Here is a 24,729-nt window from a genome sequence, read left to right on the forward strand (position 1 = left end):
AGCAGTGCTCATTACCAATTTTTACAGCTGTTATATTTCAAGTGCCAATCATGGATGCCTTATTTGGCAAGTCGAAATAATGCTAAATACATCTAATGCACACACACACAAACCTATATTAATTAATGGAGACATTAAAAAAGGTTGGTAAATAGTTTTTGCTATTAAAGAACTAAAAACTGAGAAAATAAGTAAGCAACATTTTCAAGAATAAAATAATTAAATTGATGTAATCAAGTAAGGCCTTACTCTTATCTAGGGTTTGCAAGCTAATAAAAAATGATTTGAGAAATTGATTAAGAACAGGCAGTGTTGGAGAATTGCACTTATTTATCTCTTATCAAACCCCTTCAGTTGTATCGATCAGGAGTTTTAGGTCAGATAGTGATAAGGATCCCCTCCACAGAGAAGGTCTCCGCTCAGGGCTGAGTGTCTCTGATTCTCTGGGCGGTAGTAACCATGAGTCAGCCCTGAAATTGCTCTAAATTGTTGAGAGTTAAGAATCCTCCATCCCTCACACCAAGGGTGACTCATTCTTAGTAGCAGCATGTCATTTCAAAGACCCTTAGCACAGTGAGTTCTATAAACAATATTTCACAACCAATTTGAACATACACTGGATCAGCCTGGAACCAGATTGGTAGAGGGATCTTTTCCATTATTTTTAGAGAAATTCAAAAATTAAAATCTACTTTATTAATTTCCAAAGATCCATGTCAATTAGACAGGTCTGTAGAGATTATATACAAATGGAGAATTGGCCTGAGTACATTTTGATGGTGCGTGCCATTTGGTGCAGAATGACCCGCACTATAATGGTGATTATATTGCCAGCTTTAAAAATAACCCAACATGTAAACAACAGCCTATGCCTTATACATAAGCCAAATAAATAGATCCCAACAACAGAGACATTTGTTTACTCACCCACTTGTCAGTCACATTCAACAGCAGCCATTTAAACCTTTAGTATATCTTGACTAGAAATTGTGCTCCAATACAAATAAGCTTAAAGTTGCTCAACTGACCTCTCTCTTTGTCTGTGTAGAAAAATGTTAGTAGATGAAAAAAAATATTAAAACATTTTGCTACAAGCTGCAGTTCTAAGTAAAATGTGGAGTTGCATCTAATAAAACATGTTGGTTTTACTATGGTTTTTGAATGTTTATGATAAAATAATGCAGACTTTGAATCAGATGTTCCAAACACTTCCATGGCCACCGGTGTTTAAAATCAAGCACCTAGGCATGCAGACTGTTGTTACAAACACTGGAGGAACAATGGGTCGCTCAGTGAATTCCAGTGTGGAGCTGTGATAGGATGCCAACTGTGCAACAAATCCTGTTCTGGATTTTCCTTGCTTCTAAATATTCCACAGTCAACTGTCAGCTGCATCAGAAGAAAATGGAAGTGTTTGGGAATGAAAGCAATTCAAAAACGAAAGGGTATGCCATGTAAACTGACAGTGCATGGTAAGTGGATGCTGGAACGCATAGTGAAAACTTTCTGCAGGAAAAGGGTTCCCAAGCAGCTGCATCTAAGCCATAAATCTAAAGCCTCATATTCATTTCCTTTTACTTTGTAACCATGCTTTCTATTGTGTTGGTTCAGCTTCCAGTAGAAATGTCACCTCCAGCGAAACAGCCAAAGATGCAATTAAATGGCTCAGGGCAAAGCATATTAATGTGTTAGAATGGCTCAATGTGGGAATCTCTGTGGAATAACCTGAAAACTGAAGCTCATGAACTCTCTCTATCCATCCAGCCTGTCTTAGCTAGTGCTGCACTACTAAGAAGAACAAGCAAAAGTAAAAGCGAGAAAAGAAGGTTTTAAAGTAATGACTTTGGGCTGAAAACAAAAGCAGGCCACAGTTTGTTAGATTTTCATTTTAAAAAAAGCCACTGAAAACCTTTAATTTGTTTCTTCCTAATTGCAATGATATTAAACACACAATAAATTCTAATAATGTATGTCAACACTTAAAATGAAAACATTTTAAAAGGTTCTGGTCAGACATTCTTTTCTATGGCATTGTATGCAGAAAACCAATTCATGATCATCGTTTTTCATTTTGTTCCAATTAGTGCATGAACCAAAACTTTAACACACTTAAATAAGAATTTGGAAACTATTTTAATATTTGGGACCCAGCTGTATGAAGGCCAAATGAGAGGATGTCCTTCAGCTGTTAGATTAGTGCCACCCACTGGATAATTCCTGCTAAATACACTTCTTTGTGGACAAAGAGCGCTTTGGGGATCCACAGCTGTGATCCCTGTGATTGCTTATCAATCTCTTGCTAAATACTGAGGGATTTATGATCACTTTCAAATCCCTTTTATCTAAACCCCAGGTTGTGTCTCCTAAGGAGAAAAATAAGCGCATTACTCTCTGAATACTTTATATCATTATAGATTAGGGAATGTTTAAACTGTTTGCGAAGCTGGATAAACAACATTACAGCATTTCAATGCTGGTTTAGTTGCAGCTGTATGGAATAAAATGTCTTTTTTCGTGTGATTTTCTCAAATCTGTCCCTGGGAATAAAATAATCGGCCTTTCCCTTTACGTGCTTGAAGATGTTTTTCAGTAACTATAATTAAAAGAAATAAAAATAGAGTAAATCATCTGTATCCGCTTCCTTTTAACAATATAAAGCCAACACAATGCACTGCCTTCAGCCCTAAGTGTTTGGTGCAGGATAAGAGCTCTGGAAAACAAAGTCCATTTTATGGGACTTTGTTCCCCATCCAAAGAACACTGTTACATTTGATCGATGTTTACAAAAAGCGAAACAAAAGTTTCATGAACATTGAAAGTTAAACATTGTTAAAAGAGCGCATGGGGAGAAGAGATTTGGTCATGGGTCAGAGAGAGTAGGAGGAGGAAGAGGAGGGAAGAGAGGGTGAGAAAGGGGAGGTAGATTTTTTTTTTCTTCATTTTTTTACAGTAGCAAGTTCACCAATCAGAAAAACTGAACACAACAATAGACTGGATGTCCAGGAAGTCTGGGGTGGGGTTTGGATAAGAGGGAGAAAGGTTTAAAACCAGTGATTGCTGTCAAGCTGGACCTAAACAGAGGGCCAAGAGAAGAAGAAGTCTGTTTTTGACAGAAACCATTTCATATTATGTAACTAAAAGCTCTTTGGAGGTGTTGCTTCATTTGGGGCCATAAATCTATTTTTAGTCTGTTCCTCTTTAGCACTCTAAGAACACACCGTGAAAAGCTTCTCTGTACTGTTTCTCATCTCTCCATCGGTAAGGTGAATTTCACTAATACTGTTTTTTTTTTTTGTTTTTTTTGGGAGGGGGGATTAGATTCACTGTAAACAACAGGGTAAAATTCTTGGATGTATTATGTATGTTGGGTTCCTGAGCTGTTATCAGTGTTTCCTCTCACTGTGTTATGGCGCTTACTGTGCTTTGGGCGTTCACTTTCTTTTTTTCTTTGGGCTTATTTTAAATTAAAGTAGTTGGCAGCAGACTGGGCTCTGTTTTGTTCCAACTCCGGAGATTTTTGCTGCTTTTCCTTCACAAATAAATTCAGAGAGAAAGGAGAGGGAAGTAGTGAGCATTTTGGATTCCACTTGTTATGGTTGTGAACACTGCTTTAATTGTTGTTTTTCTGGAGGTGATGTTATTATTCTTGCCATTGTGGCACCCCTGCTGCCTGAGTACAAAAGAAAAAGCAGGCTGTTGCTGTTGCTGTTGAGCTCTTGGACAAATTCCTCTTTCTCTGCATTCTTTCAGCACCAGCGGGTGTTATGGATCTGCAGTGTCTCCTGTGCTGGAAAGTTGTGCCACTTCTTCTTCTGTGTAAGACTGTTTTTGTTTTAATAATCATCATTTTCAGTTTCAAATCAAATTTGACAGAAAGTTGCCAGAATATTGTTTGAAAGGGATGACACAGCAAAATGCTTTAACCTGAGACGGAAGTCGAGAACTTTTCATTCTGCACTGTTACATAAACACAAGACTTCTTGCATTAGTAACCCAAGTTCTGTTATTTACACTTCCTCCATAGCCTGTCGATCAGGTTAAGACAAATGATTAATAGCTCCTGTGTTGCATGCATGGAGCCTTAACAGGATTTGACACAGAAATCAGGATGCTGATGTGGTTTGATGGCTATCAGACTGCACAGGGACGACATGGACCATAAATCATCACCTGACATTATGTGGCAGACAGTATATGCCTTGCATCTATGCATAAATGCATCATAGCGTGTTTTCTGTAATAAATGGCAAGAAAAAAATAGCAGCAAGTAACAAATTTTCCACTCTTTATCCACAGTGCCAGGCAGATATTGGTCAATGTCAGTGCATATCCTCAATGAGCATCCTGTACACGTAATCCCAGGCTCCAAACTAGTTCTCACTGCTCGGATCCAAAAGGATCCCAGGGAAGAGATCTCCACTATAACATGGGCACGGGAGCCTGAAACTGGACGTGATCGGGTGAAGGTGACGCTGGCTGCGTGTCCTGCTAAAAACACTAAGTGTTCTGGTGGCACTCCAAATATACAAATGAGTTTCATGGAGCAGGAGACAACGCTAGAGATCAACAGATACAGCATAGAAGACAGTGGGGAGTATTCAGTGACGGTGATGGATGGCTCAGGAACCAATGCTACTGGACGCTGTATCGTCAGGGAATATGGTACAGTATGATGAACAACATTTGGAACAAAATAATGAGCTTTTAAAGTCAGTTTATTTGGACGCAAGTTATCTTCCTTTTATTTTAAATAAACGCCTCCATTGCATGTATATAAGTAGGGCAAACGTTTACAAAAAGGAATATAAAAACAAATAAAATGATTATAGATTTGTATTCCTTCCATAATAAAACACATTAGGTCATATTTTCTATATATGAGAAAACAAAATTTAGATCAAAACCTTCTACTGTACATTTGGAAAATGTTCTTAAACTGATAAAAGGTTCCACATGTTCCTACATGATAAAACTTCCTAATGGTTCGTGTTATTACAAAAAATAATACTAAATGTGCAAAAATTGTCTATGTAGGGAACACTTATGTTACTGTATGATCTCATTTCCACATATGATTCAATTGTGGAAATACTGTCCATAATGAGAAACTTATTTTACACATAGAAGGGAATAGAAATATCCTTCATTGTCTATTGGTGGAGAAATGTATGCTTAACAGCAGAAAAGTGAAAAGCAAATGGAATCATGTAGCTAAACACACAATTAAAAAAGGTCCTTAAATAGAAGCTTCACATTAATCTGAATTAAAATCTTTAAGTTTAATGATTGTATAAGAAACAGTTTTTTGTTAGGTTTGGTGGAACTTACTTGAGGACCCAAAGGCATAGATGAGGAGGCAGAGCTGTGTTTTCCTGATTTAAAAAGGCAACAGAAACAAAATACAAGAACCAAAATACAAGGATACGTCAGGGGAAAACACACATGGGGAGCCAAGTAACAACAAGAAAGCAGCAAACAGTGACTGAAGTGGAGGAGTATATATGGGGGACAGAATGAAGAATGGGCCAATCAGCTGATAGGGAGCAGGTGTGGATAGAAGTAACTAGGAGGGAGCTAGGGGAAAGGAGACTGGCACAAGGGGGCAACAGAGAGTGAATCAGAAAAGGCAACACTGTTTAAATATAACATAAAATGGAAAAGAAACCAATGACCAACAAAACAGAATGACATAACAGAAAACTAAAAAAGAAAGTCAAAAATATGTCCAAAAGGATACATGTTTTTCACATCAATGCAATCAGATTGTTAAATAGTTTAAAAGTCTATCCAACAAAACTGAAAGATATCATGGACTTTTTTTTAGTTGCAAATTTAACCCCATGTTTTGTTCCATTTTAAACAGTCATTAGCCCTGTATGAGAGTTTATCAATTTTACGCTGTCGTCCCAAAGGTCGGCAGATGCTGAAGCAATTGTGATGGAGACATATTTTTGGGAATTCTGTTGCACTGCAACATTTGGAAGCTGTTTATATAAAACACATTTTAAAAAGCGCGTCCTTGCTCACTAATTGCATTAAAGCAGACGTAGTTCCCTTACTGTAGCTGATATGCTCTAGCCTTTCTAGTTTGATATTCAGTAGAAACAAAAGTGTTATGAATTCTTTTAATTTCTCGCTTAAACCGTTTTTTTTTTCTTCTGAAGGTGAGCATTTCATTTAATAATGCAACACTTGAAATTAAATTTGCCTCAAGGCTATGTTCTCCTGTTTCTTCTTTTTTGTTTGTACCTTTCCAAATGGCTCATCTCTTATTGCAGCTCTTTCATTTTCCCCCTTCATCCTATGTTTTAGACTTTATACTTCCCTCTCTGAGCTCATCATTGGCTCTGATTCAGCTTCTCCTGACAGCATTAAATGTCTCTCCAGGTTCTTTGTCTTGAAGCCTCTTTGACAGGCATGTACCATTATCCAATAACAGATAGAAACCCACAGCACACTTCATCCCTCTTGTTTCTATCCAACTCCCAGTTTTTACCTACTTGCTTATCATGATTTTTGACCTCATCACAGTTTCTTTGTCACCCCAGAGGCAGTTCATCATGTCTCCGTCAGCATCAACATTTCTCACTCCTTGCTGATTTGCCACGAGGCGTGGGGAACAGACCCCAGCTTCACCTGGCTGCATGAGCGAGCCGCCATCACTCAGCAGGTGGGAAGTGTCTCCAAGGGTGGAAGCACGCTGCTTGTGACAATGACTCCCATTTGTGGCCACTTCACCTGCATGGTTGGCAACAAGCTGGGACACAGTTCTGCCACATACACAGCAGGCATGAGTATAATTTCACTCTTAACCATACATATGATTCTCTGGTGTTTAAAAAACATTCAAACTCATTTAGTTGGAGTATCTGTAACTTTTTATAGCTGCAAAGAAAAGTAGTTGTATTTCTGAACATCTGAATTGTAGAGTTAAAGGCCAATTTGCAGTGAATACCCAACTTATGAAAGTTATTGCTTCTTCAGTTTCTTGCTGCTTTGACTGCTGTGAGTTTAGTGGAAAACTCTGCAGCCTTAACTTTTTATCATGTCCAATACGGAAACCTCAGAACCTGGGTAATCACTAATCAAAGTTGCACAAAATCTGTGAGATAAGTGGCTTTTTTAATTAACTATATTAATTAATTCTTATACATTTCCATATACGTAATAATAAAAAGCACAGTAAGATCTTACTTTTAGAGGTAATTTTCAACAAAATACTGCTGCAATAGTATTTGTCAATGTAAAAAAAAGTCATATAAAATAGATGTAAGTAAAGCATTAATCCACCCATTCATCCAGACATCCATCCATCAATCTATCCACACATCTCCTTCCACTTATCCGGGTTCGGGTCGCGAGGGTAGCAGCTTCAGTAGGGAGACCTACTGTAGACGTCCCTCTCCCCAGCCACTTGGGCCACCCCCTCCGTTGGAATCCCAAGGCGCTCCCGGGCCACCCCAGAAACATAGTCCCTCCAGCGTTTCCATGGGTCTCCCTCTGGGTGACCTCCCGGTGGACTGTGCCTGAAACACCTCACCAGGGAGGCCTCCAGGAGGCATACTAACCAGACTCCCGAGCCACATAACTGGCTCCTCTTGATGTGGAGGAGCAGTGCATCTACTCTGAGTCCTCCCCGGATGACTGAGCTCCTCCCCCTATCTCTAAGGGAGAGCCCAGACACACTACGGAGAAAACTAATTTCGGCTGCTAGTATCCGGAATCTCATTCTTTTGGTCAATGACCCAAAGCTCATGACCATAGATGAGAGTTGGAACATATATCTACTTGTAAATCTCCTTAATTAGTTTATTTTTAATACCCTACTCTTATGTAGGATGAGGATCAGCAGATAGGAATATAGCACCGAGGCAGGTAAAACATGTCTGGAGGTCCTAGTTGGAAAGCTGTAATAAAGACAAAAATATATTTCTTTATATGTAAATAGGAAAATATTCCCCAAAAGAACTTGCAGATGTTATCACTGCAATACAATGTTCTACATGAATAAAAAAGGGATTATCTATTTATTTGAATACATTCTGAAACACCTAAATATGTTTTTGTTGAGTTTCCTGTCATTAGCTATATTTGTTATTCTGGCTCATGAAACACCAGTTTATGGTTGTAAAGTGACAAAAAATTAACGTGCAGAGCTGCTTGTACTATTCATGTGCTTGTTATATTTTTTTTAAGTCAGCTTCTGCTTTTACTTCATGGATTTTCACACATCAGACCTTGGGTCTGTCTGGGCTCCATCCTGATTGTGCTTTGTTCTTGTATATTGTATCTGCTATGCTGTTTTTCTGATAAAGGATTTTCCACAGTGTGATCAATAAATCACTGTCGCTGCTTCGGCCATTGCAGCTTGCAAAGCTGCTAAACAGGCGAGACAAATGCAATTGTCTGCCAAAGAACATGATCGTCCAAGTGCTGTCTAGGTATCTTAGGATGTGTTCTACTATCTTCTTTCTTTTTGCCAGGTTATAGACTTGATCTTTTAGGTGTTACAGAGCAGTCATGTCAGATGTCTGGTTTTTCTTCTCTTTTCATTCTTTTTTTTTTCTATGGCTCACAGCACCTTGTGAAAGTGGGGGCAGAGGGACGATGGCGGCTGTGGTGTGTCTTGTCCTCCTGGTGCTGGTGTGTGGAGGAGTCCTGGCGTTTCTACTGTGGAGGTACAGAACCAAACAAAAACACTGTGTCAGACACAAATCTTATTTCAGGCTATGCTCTGAAGATAAGGCTAATGCTGTGACAGAGAGAGAAACAATAATAACATGGGGAGAGTGAAACAGAAAAATACGACATGGCTTCCTCCCACCAGCTATGCAACATGACAGGCTAGGCTGCATCTGCTGACAAAACAATTGTCATTTTTTTACTCCAGTGTGTTCACAGTTTGTTACTGCTGTTTGATCTAAATTGAACACCTCTTTTCAGGAGGCACAAGGAGAATAACAGAGGAGAGAGATTGTACGAACCGACGGATGAGACAATCTAAAAAGACTTGAGCTGTTGCTGAAAACCCTCAGAGGACCACAGTGGACAAACCGCCCAGTGAGGGTGGAAACTTCCTGTCCTGTGAGCAGTATGACCTCACGCTGAATGGGAACAATGTGGAGAGTGAACTGCTTTTGGAGTCTTTGGCTCAGGACCTCCTGCTCTGCCTGAAAATGTTCTTTACTACTGTGGTGGATTTTATTTTCTTCTTCTTTTTTTTTTGCTATCAATAAATTGTATAAAAATGACACATTGGATGCCCCTTACCATAATGTAGTAGAAACCTTATATTGTATCATTTGATTGAAAAAAGCTTTAAGAAAAGACAAGCTTTTAAGGAGATGTTGGGGTTTTTCGACAGTGCTTAGGTCAGACAGTCTCTCATTTTCTTTCCTTTCTATTGCGTAGTTATAAGCTGCATGCACACAGATTGAGAGCTAAAGCTGCTGGAAGAAGCCTGGCTTGGAGCAGATCCAGTCTAAAGCTGTATGACGCCCTAAATACAGAGCTTCTACACAGCATCCAAAAAGTTTGGAGAGGTGTGAAATTTGATTTAAGTATCTATTTTCGTTTTTTCTGGATAAAACCAGAAAGTGGACTGTTTGGTAAGACAAATACAAATGTAATTCAGCACTTTATTTTGTATTGTTTTACCTATTGAATATTATTTTTTTTAATAAATGGCTTTTGTTATTAATCTATGCTATTTTTTTCTCTTATATCATCATATGAAGTTATTTTATCAATGATTTTGGTTTGGAGCTACTGGCACAACCCATGGATAAACATAAGCCCATCCATCATCAAGGTTCCCCTTTCTCTGAGGCAGCAAAAAAGAAATAGTATCTCCCAGAAACCTAACGTTATCTTTATACAAATGTTGTTTGTATTTCTGCTCATAAAAAATATTCTTATATTTTTTGGGATATGAAGGATGTTATCAAAATGTTTAGGTTTTGCAGCTCCAGAAAATACTTTTTGTATCAACCCGTCCTGGAGGCCCTTGCAGTTGATAATCTTTTTGATATTCTAAAAAAAAAAAAAAAAGTTCACTTAATAGATTTAAATGAAATAATAACAGTTCTCTCCTCAAAGCAAAACATGGCGGAGTTTTTATCTCAACATATTCCTGCCAAAGCATACAGTACATTCAGAAACTCAAAAGGCTCAAAGATCCCAAAAAACTTTTGTATTGTTTTGTTTCAAGGTGTGCAGAGTCATATCATTACTACATATTTGAATATCTTAACCAGTTAAGTCTCACCTCAGAGCTTATGTTATCCTTCCACCAACGTTTTAAAACATTTCTTTTAAATCATTTAGATTAGGTCAGCCTGACCTAGAACAGCTACAAGTTGTCAAAAATTGTATACAGCTATCATTCCTAGAACCACTATTTACTCGTGCCTGCACACCAAAGCCCTGGAAAACAAATGTAAACAAAAATAATTTAAAGATCTATTGCAACGTGGAGAACATCTTCCACACAAGGAAATAGCAGTTCAACAATTAACCTTCAACTAAAGAAGGTAGTAGATGGAGATTATTCTGTCCAATAAGTGTTCTTGGTTTCTACACAAAGCAAGAGATAGAAAAACACATTTGGTTTAGCATTACAAGAATGGGGTTTGACTGTTTTGTATTTGTCAGTAATTCTTTTTTTCTTTTCACTAACCATAGATTCCTTTATAAACACACAATATATAAACGCATAAAGTAGTGTTATCAATTGTAATGTAAAATTTAAGTGTTAGCTTCAAAACGTGGTAAGATATAACATACAAATTTGCAAAATTTGGTAAGTATAAACTTTCTTGTGACTGTATCAACATGATGCAATAAAACGTATTTAAAAAACTTCTTCAAGCTTTTATATTGACACCCCACTTCAAGCTTCCTGTTTCTGACTTTCGGGGATCCTTCCACAGATATCTAGGATTTTGGCTCCTCCTTTAGACAAAATGTATGTAACTGAAACACAAATTTGCTCGCAAATCTTCTTTCTATGCAAATTGTGTTTTGGTTTATTAATTGGCTTCAAAATGTCTTCTTTTTTTGCCCTTAAGATAGAAAATACCACATGGCTTGTACTCACATAGCCAACGTAAGAACTCTAAAAGCTGTTTACACACTCATGACTCATTATCCTGATCATTACTATGTGTTGGTCCACATTTGTACAATAGATCAAAGGTCATTGATTAAAAATACAATCAGGTTTGAGGGCCATAAAGATTTTTGCAGGGTAGTGTATGCTATGGTGTTACAACTCTTGTGCAGCGAAGCTTTATTCCATCTCTGACAGATATCAACTGTGGTGAAAGCTATTTTCAAACCCTGGCATAATTTTTTGGCTTCTTTTTTTTTCATCCCACATTGGCTGCAGCTCCATGTGTTGCAGTGTTACTGTGAATTAATCTTGGAACATTTACTTTGTGGGAGTTTTCGTTGACAGTTTTTGTTTTTGCTTAACAAACTGAACGAAACGTCCTTGGTGTCAATCCAAGAAACTGCAGAGTTGTGTCCAAAAATACGACCAAACACCCCCCTTGCATTGCATACTTTGAGATTGCACCCAGTCCACTCAAGCCTTTTAACCTTCAGCATTGTTACTGATGTGCTCAAACAAGCTATCTGAAGTAAGTGAGACCATATGGGTCAAGTGAGGGACACACTTTTCATGGTGTGAGAGGAAAGTGCATGAGAAAACTACTGTCATCAAAGGTTTTGAAGGAGCTTCTGAGGGTTTTTGAGTCATCCTTTTTTTAAGACATTTTGTAAGATAACAGAAATGTTGCTGTATATTCTGTAAAAAACTCCATTACGTTGCTGAACCTTCAACTGATGTGATTATAGATAAGATCTTTAGGTCCCTGAGGGCGTAGCCTGGTGCTGAGCCGACAGTGATGAAATATTCTGAAAACGAGAAGAAAACACGTTTAATACAAATCTCAGCTTTAGAGTGTAAGTCTCCATTCTGTCTGCATTTCTTTGACAGGCAGTGAGCCTGTCAAAAAAATATAACATGCAGAAGCATAATTGCAAATTTGGGTAATACTGAATAAGCAAACAATTTTTGTCAGATTGTCACTTGAGATTTCTTTTGCAAAATTCCCCCTCTGAAGCAAGTATGTTTTAGCATTTCTTGTTGTATTCTTATCCTTTCTTGTGTTTTTATATCTTCTGTTGCTTCCCAGCAGACTTTAGAGGGTTGGAGCTGCAGGGGAAACTCATATATCAGGTGGAGGAGAATGTAAAAGTTGCATAAACTTAAATTTGTAAATATATCCCAAGATATTTAAACTATAAAACAATACTTTGGGATGTCATTCTTTAAGAGACTTTAGAGACTGAAAAATTGTTCCCATCTGATCTCCATGTATTGAGCTGTGTAGCAGAAAAATTAATAGTGTTTCATTATAACAGCAGCAGCTATTTGGCCACACTATTATCATGGAAATAACAGATGACTATTTTATGCTTCTCTTTGCTCCAGAACTTAAGATAAAAATACAATACTAATAGATTATTTAGATTATTCATTTATATTCCTGAAGATAAACTTGGGAGTTTTTGGAGCAGAGGGAGAGATGATGGTAAGACTAAGGAAATCATTTCAAAGATCAACATGTTTGAGGTTATCATTGACAAAAAATAACAGAATTTTTATTTTTCATGAAGTCTTTAACTATAACCAACATGAAACCTGCAGGAACTTAATGCTACTAACATGCAGAGCTTGTTTAAGTTATATTAACCTTTCATCATATCTCCTTGTGAAGAAGGGCTACATTGTCTAATCAGCACTTCAGCTGACTGGAAAGTAATTATGTTTGCCAGATTTGAGTCATAACGCTGCCGCTGTGAATGGAAAAAAAAAATGGCTTGAAATAATTCTCTTTGTGAAATGAATTTATCTACAAATGTGCAGTAAAATTTATCTTAGATAAATATCATTCAAACAAACTTTATTTGGAAAGCATGACTCATAATAACGAGTATAAAACAAAGTGCTATAAATCGACATGCCTATAAAATGTTAGACAAATTAAAATGAACAAAAATAAGTCAATTCAAGAAAGAAATTGAAAAATTACACCTGGTTTGTAAAGATGCAGAACACAGGGTCAAATGGAGACAGATCAGTCGCCTTGGCAACCGCTGAAAGTAAAATGCTGAAAGATGTAGAAGAGGTTGAATAGAGAAGAGAAAATAAAAACATTGATAAATATATTCAAATGCTCAAACTTTTACCACAAAGTAAACATAGAAATAAAGAAACATGTGAAAGATCAAAGTATTATTGATAAGATCAAAAAACAATTCTCCATAAAAAAAAAAAAAAAAAAACAGATAAGGGTATAATTCTTGTTCAAATGTTTAGGTAAAAATTAAGCAGAAGATTAATATTTGTAGTTTATTGCAGCTTTTAAAACAATACAAAAAACATATTAACATATAAATCAAACTACAATGATTGAAAATTGAGAAATGCGAACAAAGGTGAAGTTAGGGAAAAAGAGAAAATAAAAAAATGGTAAATACAAATAATGCAGTCATTTGATATGAACTTACTCAGGTTGTTTATGATAATGAAATCCTAACTAAAAGCTGAATAACAATAAACTAAAGCAAATTAAATGAAAATAAGAAGTTCAAGTAACAGCCAGACAAGAAATATGTTTTTAATTTGCACTTAACTCATCACGTCTCTGCCCAGCGGTTTTCAGAAAGGCTTTACCACAGATGAAGGCCGCAGGAAAAGCATCTTTACTGTGTATATTAACAAACACGACCTAAATAAGTCCTCCTTTTATGAATCTAATGAAAAGATTTTCCATCAAATCATTTAGTCAGTTAACGGATTAATCAAGGTGGCATTTCTAGGATTACAGCGCTGGCTGACTCTGAGCGATTTCTGAGCACCAACCAGGTTCAGATGTTCAGTAAAATTAGAACTCAGCATCAATAAAAAAATGCATAGAGTACCTGCAGCTTTCTGTTATCTTTCAGATACACATGGACTCTAACACTCAGATTTCTGTGCATATTATGGGGACTAGTTCTCTTGTCCTTAAATATCTTAAATTGTGGCCTCAGTTTCTAACAGCTTGATTTCTTCCCCAGAGCTTTGCCCACACAAAGGGAATGGTAAAAGGCTAACAAAAGGTAAATGACTGGTTTGCTGTGATTAGATGAGAACGTGACAGTGTATTTAAAATCAGCTGCTCAAACCCACTCTTTTTCTAATGTTGTGTTAAGAATGTCATAACCTTTAGAGACCCAGCGAGGCATTTTGAGGGTTAAAAGGTTTATTAATTGTCTGCTAAGTGTTTAATGAAAAGGTTTCATGTCTGCACAGTTAATATAAATCCATTTCTTTTATTTACCAATAGAAAAGTAAAATAAGAAAAATTTGTTTTAAAAGAAAGATAAAAATGTCTCTCCCTTTCATACAGAAAAAAAGGCATGCCTTCTAAATCATATGAATTCAAATATTATGTTTAATATAAGAGGTGAAGAATCAGCATCATAGAGAAACAATAAAGACGCGACTGTTAGAAATAGCTGCCTGTGTGTCTGCAGTGCATAACCTGCATGTTTGCATTGAATCTGTAGGCATATACAAGCAAATGCACCAGCAAATATTCTCTGCCTGCATTATGTTGATAGATTATTTAAGTCTGAGGTTAACATCTCAGAAGCTCCAGGATATTTGACTTTTTAGCTTCTCCTCGAAACTAAAACACTTTTGATTCAGTCTTCTACCTTCATATGTACCATTTGTAGAGTTAACATGACCCCTCTTGTTCATTTTGTTTAACTCCATCATCTTTATTATTCGATCAAATCTGCTTTGATTTACAGCTGAGTTGGAAATTATACAAGAAGTCTGTCTGTTCTGCAGAGAGCCTAAAATCTGGTTTGCTTTTCAAGATAATCCAAATGAGGTTTTCATTCCTTCTGCCGCTCAAATGGCACATTTTCTTCTGATTTTGAAGAGTAGCTAAGCTTGATCCCTGGACAGCATTATGCAAATAGATGGGGGTTGTTATTATACAGGGAATTATAGATTAACAATAGCAATGCTAACATTACCTGGACGCTCTAAAATAAGGAGGTAGGATGCACTATTAAAAAATAACTGAAGCAAAAAAAAAAAGGTGAAGACAGGAAATGGTTTTTTGAAGATTTAAAGAGAAATTAGATTTTAAAGGACATTAAAGAAATATTCAATTACCAATATTTTATAAATTGATAGAGGTGTAATTACAATAACATTGGTCAATATGTTCAAAAATTGAATGTTTAAAATGAGGTATTTCTCCTACTGAAGTCATAATAAGGATTTTTTTCTCTCATTAAAATGTCCAACTATAACTATTACAATAGAGAATTAATTTCAAGTCTTTATCACATCTTTATTAAAAGCTGTATATGTAGGGATCAGTATTTTTCTAATTTAAAAGAAATGAAGTAAAGTTTTACAATGAGCTACTAAAAGATTACAATCTGATCCAAACATTGGCATGTTGAGCAATCTGATCAGTATTAAGAAGACAGTAAAACGTTTTGTATTGCTTGTTAAGCAGCTCAGTTGAAAATTGGTGCATTAAGCTTGCAGGTATTAAAATGTTCAAATATGAGTTAGTTTTGCGTTAAAAGATAATGGACCAATTGGACAACCATAGAAACGTTGTAGCTTAGTCATTCTATACTTAGCAGCATAAAACAAACACACCATCAGTTTCCATTTGTTGATATTTTTGGTCCATAATCACAGACAACAGAACCTTAAAACCAAGGAAGTTAATCTAAAAATCAAAATCAGCTGAAAACTTGGTCAAACTTCTAGCAGGCCCACTAAAGAGTGAGGCTAATCTTAATTGCCACTTCTAATTTTTTCTCCATCATTTGGATCATGCAAACATTCATCTGGTTTTCTGTTGCTTCTTCTTTGCAGTTGTTGCTTTGCAGGATGTCACGTATCCGAAACAATGAACCCTTCTTCAAGTCATTCAACTTCTGTTCTCCCAAACGCCATTGACCTCATTGGTATTCTGACTGTTGATCATTTAAATCTATCTGTGGCTCAATCCTCAGCTTATTTTTACCATCATCTCATTGAAACAATAGTAGATACAAGCATCTTAGAACCATCAGAGCTAAATCTATAAACTGCTAAGAAAAAAAAAAAACCTTTATATAAATAATAATTGATTTAAATAATGTTGCAATTTGAAAACATAGTTTACCTCATTTTTTTATTTTCTGTGTTAACCTAAGCTGCTCTATGTATGCTGCAAAGGGACCTTTTGATACCTTTACATTTGTTTAAACCTTATGTTTCAAACAGAACTTTTAGTGTTAATAACAGGGGTGTCCCCCGGGGTATGGTTTTAGGACTAAACCTTCTTTTCCCAGTTACTGCTTTCCATACTCTGTCTGGGAGAGATAAGAAATGGATGTAATACATATAGTATATTGGTATTTTATTGTAGCTATATCGTTGTTAGATTTAAAACTTCTTAAAGGTTTATCAACTGGTACTTTTACTTCTTTTCCAAGCAAATAGTACAATATTCGAAGGGATGGCTGGACACCAGAATTGTATAGAAATGGGAAAAGGTAAGTATAAAGAAAGCCTATATGAAGAATTAAGAGCAGTAAAAAAAATTCTGATAATAACTTGGCCTGAAACATTTACATATTTTGGGGGAAATTATGTGTTTTTTTTAGAGGGGTAGATGAGTAAGCATCAACAAATGTTGCCAAAATGTTGAAATAACATAAAATCAATGTTTCTAGCTGAGAGCAGCCAGCAAATACCAAGTTGTACCCGAATATTTCTTGTGCAGCTGTAAGATTTTCTACTGCAGCCTGACATCTGATAATTACCTCTGCAATGACATGGTTTGTCATGTTTCAGGACAGGAGACAGAAGGTGTGAAGCAGGTGATTCCAGAAATGTTATCTCTGTATCATCCTCAGTCCTGACAGAGACGATGAAGAAGGTCAGGAGTCAAAGGAATCCTTCAGGCTGCTTATTTAAACCATCCAGTGAGTGCCTAACAATTACACCTTACTTTAGTGTTTCCATTTAACCTCCAGCATAACGCTCTATTTAACTGCAGGCAACAAGCTTTTGCTTTTTAATGTGAATTAGTTCACATGAAGTTAACAATTTGTCTCTTTATTTATTATGCAGCTGAACAAGCTTCTATGTTGGCAAACTGCTCACTCTTCTGGTGAGATGTGGAACTGCTGACCTGGAATAAGATGGAGCTGAAAGTGGTTCTTAAGCTTTTTATAAAAAGTGCTGCCTACGTAAATACCAAGTTTCCTCAGCATCATCATACTGACATTAAAAACATGAATTATGGCTTTGATTTGTTTGATATGGATTGAGATGCACTATTATCCATGGGCAATGCAAGGTTAGTATAAGGATGTGCTTTAATTGCATGTTCGATTTTCACAAAGGTGATGTTTTAAATAGGCAAAATCACTAAAAATCAAACTTGGTGGTTTACAAACTTTTTATCTCATATAACCTTCAAACAAACAAGTTCTATGATCCAAAAGCGATCTTAATAATCAGTGTAATTCACATTACATGTCAGTGGTCATATTGTTATGCCTAATCTGTTCCACTGCTGATGCTGATACTTTGCCTAATTGTCAGAGTATGTCAGTAATCTACTATAACAGGTTTCCCAGCTAAGTCTAAAACAGCCTAACTTTGGTTATTATCAGTAGTCTAGTTGTAAAAAATAAAAAATTAAAATAAGGGGGATGGTGGAATTCTTTTTTTATTTTTTATTTTGGAAGCATACACAGCCTATTTAATATAGTCTATTATAGACTATATATGCATGGTATGGTAGTTACATGTCAGGTACCCCGGTATCATTGACCTTGACCAAGGGATGGCTATTACTGCCCTTACATAGTTAGGGACATAGTCATGGTAGGACACTTCTTTGATTTTATTTATTTTGCTCAGGCTACTCCTACGCCCACAGACCGCTAAAAACATTCAGTAATAAAATGTCACAGGGGATGGTCATTCAAGAAGGGGGATGCATTTCCCCCTCAAATTGAGGACTGGTTATTATCATTCTGAGATTCATTTCAGATGCAAACAGACTCTTCGTCATTTGTTTTGGTTGGCTGCCATCCACTTCAGTTTATTTTGAGTTTTCTAAATGCTCTCCACCATGCTTCTCATTTTAGAAATATCTGATGAAGAAGAGATCAGTCTACTCCAATGCATATTTTTCCTGGATTTCTTAGCCATACATTAAAAAAAAAATTTGTTCATATATTAAAAAATAAAATAAAAATAATAATAATAATTCTTCTTCAACATCATGTGGAGGTCAGGGACAGCGCCCCTGGACTGGCAGGCTGGGCTGCAGGCTCCCCTGCATAATACAAGGGTGTGCTCCAACTATAGGGGGTTCAAACTTCTCAGCCTCCCTGGGAAGCTCAATGCCAGGGTACTAGAGAGGAGAGTCTGGATGATTTTTGTGGTTTTTGTCCTGATTGTGGAACATGGGACCAGCTCTACACCCTCTGCAGGGGGCAGAAGAGTTCATTGCAGTTTGCCCAAACAGTCCGCATGGGTTTTGTGGACCTGAAGAGTGGGATAATTCTTAAGCAGGGTGTGAGGCTCCCACTGCACCATTCATGGAAAAATACCAATACTACTAATAGACTCAATGTAAGATGTTGTGCTTTTTAATATTAATACAGATACTTTCTTCTTTTCTGACAAGATAAGCCATATCAGGGGGCTACTTGCTTGAACATTCATGCATCAGTGAAAAGGAAATATAAACTGAACCAACTTACAGAGCTTTTTATTTTCTATCGTTGCTTTCTGGAGATGAAGCTGTAGAAATGCACAATCGTGTTTTTTTTTTCTGCAGGGAGAAGCTTTGACGTGTATCCAGGCTTACCGTGGGAAATCTGTTTCGTCTGCCCATAGTTTTCCCTCATTTAAACAAAGCACAGAAATATTACTATCTTTTTTTTTTTTTATCGATGAAAGTTCTTGGCATTCAGGGACCGACAGACAGGATGAGTGCATAATCAGAGTTGGCTCCCTCCCACCCTGTGGAGCTTCTGGTATTGGAAAACCTACTATGCCACATTTTTACTGACACTGAAGCTCAGCGCTGCTCTCTTGCTGTTGGTTATTGTTCTCTCATTATGCTGCTGGAAGCTTGATGAGTCCCCAGATTTTTGAAGTGTTCTTTTTTTTTTATGAATTTGTTGAAACTGTTTCAATACGTTTCACAAGACCTAATGAGAAACATGATACAGATCCATGAGGAAATTTGAAAACAAAACATTACCTCTTTGTTCTGTGTTGCTAAAATGTTTATACATAAATGGATTATGGACAACCTACGCCCTAATTCTATTCTGCTGTCACCCTGGTGGCTTCAAATAACTTCAGTGAGATGCTTTCTGTAGCTATCCCTGATATTAGTTTGAGGCCACATCCTTCATTCTACACAGTTAGATGTGTGATGGGACTGTTGTATGTACTGCTAAATTGGCCCCACAATATATCAGATTGTAACCTGCTCTTTGACTAGGTCCAAAAGCTTCTGTTACCTAAATCTATGAAGATTTATCAGTGAATTTACATGTATGTTTTAGGTCAGAGTCATGTTTCAGGGTTTTTCTCATTTTCCCTCTGATAGGAGAAATCATATGATGGTGAGGAGATTGATATCTGTTTGGTCTCCTCAAAATGATGAAACTTCCAGCTCTATGCCTCACAGAATACATTTTCCTCAAATGCCATATCTGATGTTTGCAAAAAATGTCTTTGTTCTGTTGTCTAAAAAAGTCAAATTTGGATGCACCTCTACAAAGAAAACCTTTCATCTGGAAGCATCAGGGAATGCACACAAAAAAAAAAAACCCCGAAGCATCCCTCTTCCACAGGAATATAGAACTGATGGTGGGAATATATAATGCCCTTGCCCAAGCTAAGACTAACTTCCCTCATCAGGCCATTCCCTGCAGAGATGCGTATCTAAGAGTTGCAGCATAGCAGCTCTAAAGGCATGAACTTGTACACAACTGTTTTACCTCTATAGTGCATTTGTCTATATTTACTGATGGTTGTAGCGACACCTAGTGGCCTAGAAGTCTGATACATGATAGAACTTTAGTAGTTTATTTACATTTTTAACAATTATATGAACTATATATGTTTTTATATATGCAAATAAAAAATGCTTTTTCTTGTTTTAAGGTTTTGCAGCACTAGTGGCTTGTTTTTCTGACAACAGGCTGACAGGAAAGGGGGTATTACAGAGGGTGAGAGACATGCGGCAAAGGACCACAGGTCAGATTTGAACCTGGGTCGGCCGCATCAAGGACTATAGCCTCTGTACATGGGTTGTGCGCACTAACCACTGCGCCACCTGTATGCTCGAGAAATATGTTTATCTAATTATCACACACCAAAAAGAATCTGGTATTGAGGTATATTTTTAAAGGTCAGTATATTTTAAGGTATATTGATTAAACAACAACTTCTTCATGTCATATATTGGGCCTGGCCAGTTTTGCTCAGCTTTAATGCATTGGCTTTATGCCCAGGTACTCCTGTTTGCTGCCACTATTAGTCTATTAGTTGATTGATTGATTGATTGATTGATTGATTGATTGATTGATAGATAAACATAGTGGAAAAATTATTTGAGTTCAATTTGTTATTTCTCTTAGGTATGAATGTGAATTAGGGCTGCAACAAATCGATTGATCTATTGATAATCGGATATCAAAAGGTTCCTTAAAGAAGACTTTTTTGCAAAATTAAACCCAGAGAAAATAAAGCTTTTCCACTTTCTGGATAAAGCATATTGACAAATGAAAAATATTTTTTTTATCTTAAATGCAAAATGATTACACATTTTTTAAAATCTTGTTATAATTAACGCTCAAAGTGGGTCGATCTGTCAGCTAAAGGCAAATTTTAGAGTCTCTATACTCCAGTTAACGATTAATCAATTACTAAATGTGTTGACGATTATTTTAATAATCGATTAATCACAATTAAGCTGATAAATTGTTTCAGCCCTAGTGTGAATGCGGGCCAGATTGAATGTTTCTGTGACGTGCTGAGACGAATGGATGGATTTACTAAAGGAGGCTGCTCTTGAATTGATCTAAACATAAATCAAACTTTTGCAGTCAAAAAATACACATCTAAACTGATTTTTAAATCAGCACACAGGTGTTTTAAGCTACTTGACTTTTTCATATTTTGTTCACAGGTTTGCCACATGGGGAATTATGCCTGATCTAAACTAATGTGCTGACAACAATAATGTAATCAGTGTGAGGGAAAGGAAGGATGTGGATCAATGACGGGAGCTTTTACACGGGGGCACACCAATCAGAGGGGGAAAAGTAAAGGCACTTGCAGCCCTGCTGATGGTGAATGTGAGCAGCATTTCTACTTATTCTTGCCTTTTTTCATGTAACCAAAGCATACTGAAAGTCACTAGTAAATTCTGAAGCTTGAAAGTGGAGCTAGGGGTATGTGTGGTTCTGAATAGTTAGTTGTGGGTTTCTTTTCTTTTAAACACCTTTTTATTTTGAGGTGTTTTATGGCTTGTAGCTCACGATAGTTGTGTCCATGCTTGCAGTTAATAGTTATGCAAAATAAATATACACATGCATAAGATAAGCTTGAATCTAAACTTGAATGGAGCAGTTTTATGTATGGATTTGTGTATTGCAGAGAATGAAGTCATGTAAGGTTTCGTCTGAGAGAGAAAGAATAGCTCGGAGCCTAAACAGCCTGCTTCGACACCCAAAAGGATACGAGATCACTCTGTGGCTGAAAAACGCCACAATGAAAAGAAGCGCTTGTGTCAAAAATGATATCAAGCAATGGCTAGATGTTGTTTCTGATTCCCCTTTCCCTAAAGAACGACACATTTTAATAGTGAGTTGTAAAAAAAAAATAAATAAAAAATCCTCATAATCAGTCTGTGTTTAGCATAATCAATGCAGACAGCAAATACACTTTTATTCTCAAGTTTGAGGATTTTTTTTCCTGAAAAGATAGGATCAAGTTCTCAGCTTTTGTGGGTTCAGATGAATATTAAAAAGAACATCTCAAACCTATACAAAAACAATGCTGTGCCAGTTTGTCTGGGTGAGATATGTGGAATTTGCTAATGGAAAATGTTCTAAAAAATTCCATCTGCTTTAAACCTCACAACTTGGACCTAAAGTTAAGAGAAATAAATCAATAAGGAGATGCTAAATTTAGATTTATAATTTCACTCTATATTTTTGTTTTATTGTATATCAGACTGTATAAAGGAAGCACCTTTATGCAATGCTCTGAACTTCCACAGCAATTTCTTTTTTTTCACCATTTTTTTTTTTCTCCCATGCAGTTTGCATTTGATCACAGCTGCACTTTAAGAAATAAAAAGTCATGAAAGGTGCACAAAAATAAATTTTGTTTTGTATTCACTCTGTGTATACAAAATGACAATAAAAGTTATCCAAGTCCAACCTGTAGTATATTTTTTTTTCGTTTGCTTCATTTTCAATAATCAGCCAAAATTATAACTTGAATATGTTATATAAAAAGGTTCAGACCAGTGTTTCCAGTCAACTTCAAAGTGAGATTTTTTTTTCACAATTGAGTGGAATCAAAATTTCATTCAAATCGAAAAATTATTCAATCTAATCGTTTTCGATTGCCATCACTGCAAGACCAGTAAATCTGTGATCAATTTCAAAATAAGGCATTTAATTTTAAATGGAATAATACTAAATGCTTAATTTATTATTTTATAACAAAAATACTAAGGCACTTGATAGTGAGTACGATCAAACTGGATTGGATCAAACAGGAGTTTAAGCTGAAGTCTTCCACCATACATTTTTAAAAACGTGTATTTTATGTAACGTCATGACTTGATTTGTTGTTTTTGATGCATATATGCTTCTGGGTTATACTGCTAATACAGCAACACAAATTATATCAGCTTAAGGATATTAATAACTACTTTAATTCTTAACTATCGAAATCCAACTTTCCTCCAAAAAAAAATGTATCATAAAGACGGTGAATTTAAAGCAAAGCATTTTATTGCAAGTATTAGTCAAAGATACACTTCAAACTGAAGCAAAGCAACACTAAAAAGGCCAACAAACTATATGAGGGTTACAAAAAAAAAGAAAAAAAAAAAAAGACATTTAAAACATAAAGGAATAGAGCTGTTGGTACAACAGAGCCTTTGCAAAATACTGAGACATGGATCATCTGGGTTGTTGTTTTTTTTGTCACTGCTCAACATGTGTATCTGTTTGCTGGTGCCTTACTCAGAAGTATCAGAGCCCAGGATCTTTATGTTTGCTACAGTGATGACAAAAGGAAAATTACACTGAAATCACAATATGTAATCCTTGGCCACTGTTATTCATCTTTCATACATCCATTAAGTTGGTACAAGGTAAACGGCATCAGGACCTTAATCTCTTTTGCAATATTTGGTTTAAAATCAGCTGGAATGCCAAAAAAAAAGAAAAAAAAGAAAAAAACATTGGTGAAACATGGGCTAAGGGAGTAAACATTCTGGTAAACATTTATTAGACCAAAAATGTTTTTGGTTTAAAGGACAAATGGGTATATTTGCTTTGGAACAAAACTTGAATAGGTCCATATCTCTTATTCTCCTTCAGGTTCAGAAACCAAAAAAAAGGCAGTTCATTAAAACATAATTCATCCTTGGTTTATAGTAGAGGCACAGATCTCTGTAGTCCAGTACGCTGGGGGAACCTCATGGTTCTTATAAGGCCAAGGTCGTATCTGAAAATACTTTTCTTTGGAATTGCCATCAGTAAGGAGGCAATTATTGGACATGTGAGAGAAAGAAGAATATAAATCAAAGGATTATAATATTCTGAAGCAGACAGAACTGCTAATCAGGTGAAACTGAATACTAAAAATGGTTTCCAAATGCCGTTTGACCCTGACTACATTAATGTTCTGACATTATCATTATCTAAAATGTTTACAGTTTTGAATTTTTAAAACAAAATACAAATAAAGGGTGTTACGGAGTTGTGTGTGAAGTTAGGTGAGGATGCAGATCAAGTATGCAGGCTAGTTTACTTGGTAGGCCGCCCATTAAAAGGCTTTCTGACAATTCTGCAACAACGCATTAAGGCTGAGGCATTTCTGCTCCTATGTATGGAATGAGACCTGTTCCTGCAGTAAAAGGTTCTGGCACCAGAAATGAGACAATTTTAACAAAGCTAAGCCTACTTGGAAAAAAAAAACAAAATTGACATGACCCCAAATGCATTGCCTTTAAGATATCCTTCCTTCCTTCCCCCCTACTCCTCTCTTACTGGCTTGGGGAATTTTCCATGGCTAACGTACCAATTAGCAGCTTGGGATGAAAAAAAAACAAAAATGCATAAAAAAACAACCTAAAAAGAGTCAGCTTTTTGACACGCTGGTCAGTGTGGTTCAGAAATGGTTCCCTTCGTCAGAGATGAGCTATATGTGGGGGAGGGGAAGATCACCCTATCAGTTGGTAAAAAAACAAAAAAAAAAAAACAGAGTTGAAGAGGAGCTTAAGAAAAACTGGGTGAGCCCCCGATGCTCAGCTGGAACAAGACAAAATGTTCCTGAAACTCGTACCCTCTGACATATTGTGCTTA

The 24,729-nt window shown here is 36.4% G+C and overlaps 1 protein-coding gene across 3 annotated transcripts; it reads left to right on the plus strand.

Moving 5' to 3' along the window:
- Nucleotides 1-3,013: 3,013 nt before the first annotated feature.
- LOC107082955 lies at nucleotides 3,014-9,213 on the plus strand. 3 transcript variants are annotated; one of them, XM_015371854.1, is made up of 6 exons: nucleotides 3,015-3,263; nucleotides 3,751-3,816; nucleotides 4,297-4,662; nucleotides 6,549-6,788; nucleotides 8,579-8,678; nucleotides 8,944-9,213. In XM_015371854.1, the coding sequence occupies exons 2-6, from the start codon at nucleotides 3,765-3,767 to the stop codon at nucleotides 9,002-9,004; spliced, it is 819 nt and encodes a 272-aa protein (XP_015227340.1). In that variant the 5' UTR covers nucleotides 3,015-3,263; nucleotides 3,751-3,764; the 3' UTR covers nucleotides 9,005-9,213. The 3 variants fall into 3 exon arrangements, with proteins under 3 accessions (XP_015227341.1, XP_015227340.1, XP_015227339.1); XM_015371853.1 differs by having other exon boundaries at nucleotides 3,016-3,258; XM_015371855.1 differs by lacking the exon at nucleotides 3,751-3,816 and having other exon boundaries at nucleotides 3,014-3,258.
- The last annotated feature ends 15,516 nt before the right edge of the window (nucleotides 9,214-24,729 follow it).

The sequence above is a fragment of the Cyprinodon variegatus genome, unplaced genomic scaffold (assembly GCF_000732505.1).
Source record: "Cyprinodon variegatus isolate N-32 unplaced genomic scaffold, C_variegatus-1.0 Scaffold66, whole genome shotgun sequence".
In the NCBI taxonomy this organism is placed as follows: domain Eukaryota; kingdom Metazoa; phylum Chordata; class Actinopteri; order Cyprinodontiformes; family Cyprinodontidae; genus Cyprinodon; species Cyprinodon variegatus.

Coding starts and splice junctions, on each gene's coding strand:
- LOC107082955 (XM_015371854.1), top strand. CDS start 3,765: ATGGATCTGCAGTGTCTCCTGTGCTGGAAAGTTGTGCCACTTCTTCTT. Junction 3,817..4,296: donor TGTGCCACTTCTTCTTCTGT/GTAAGACTGTTT, acceptor CTTTATCCACAG/TGCCAGGCAGATATTGGTCA. Junction 6,789..8,578: donor TTCTGCCACATACACAGCAG/GCATGAGTATAA, acceptor TATGGCTCACAG/CACCTTGTGAAAGTGGGGGC.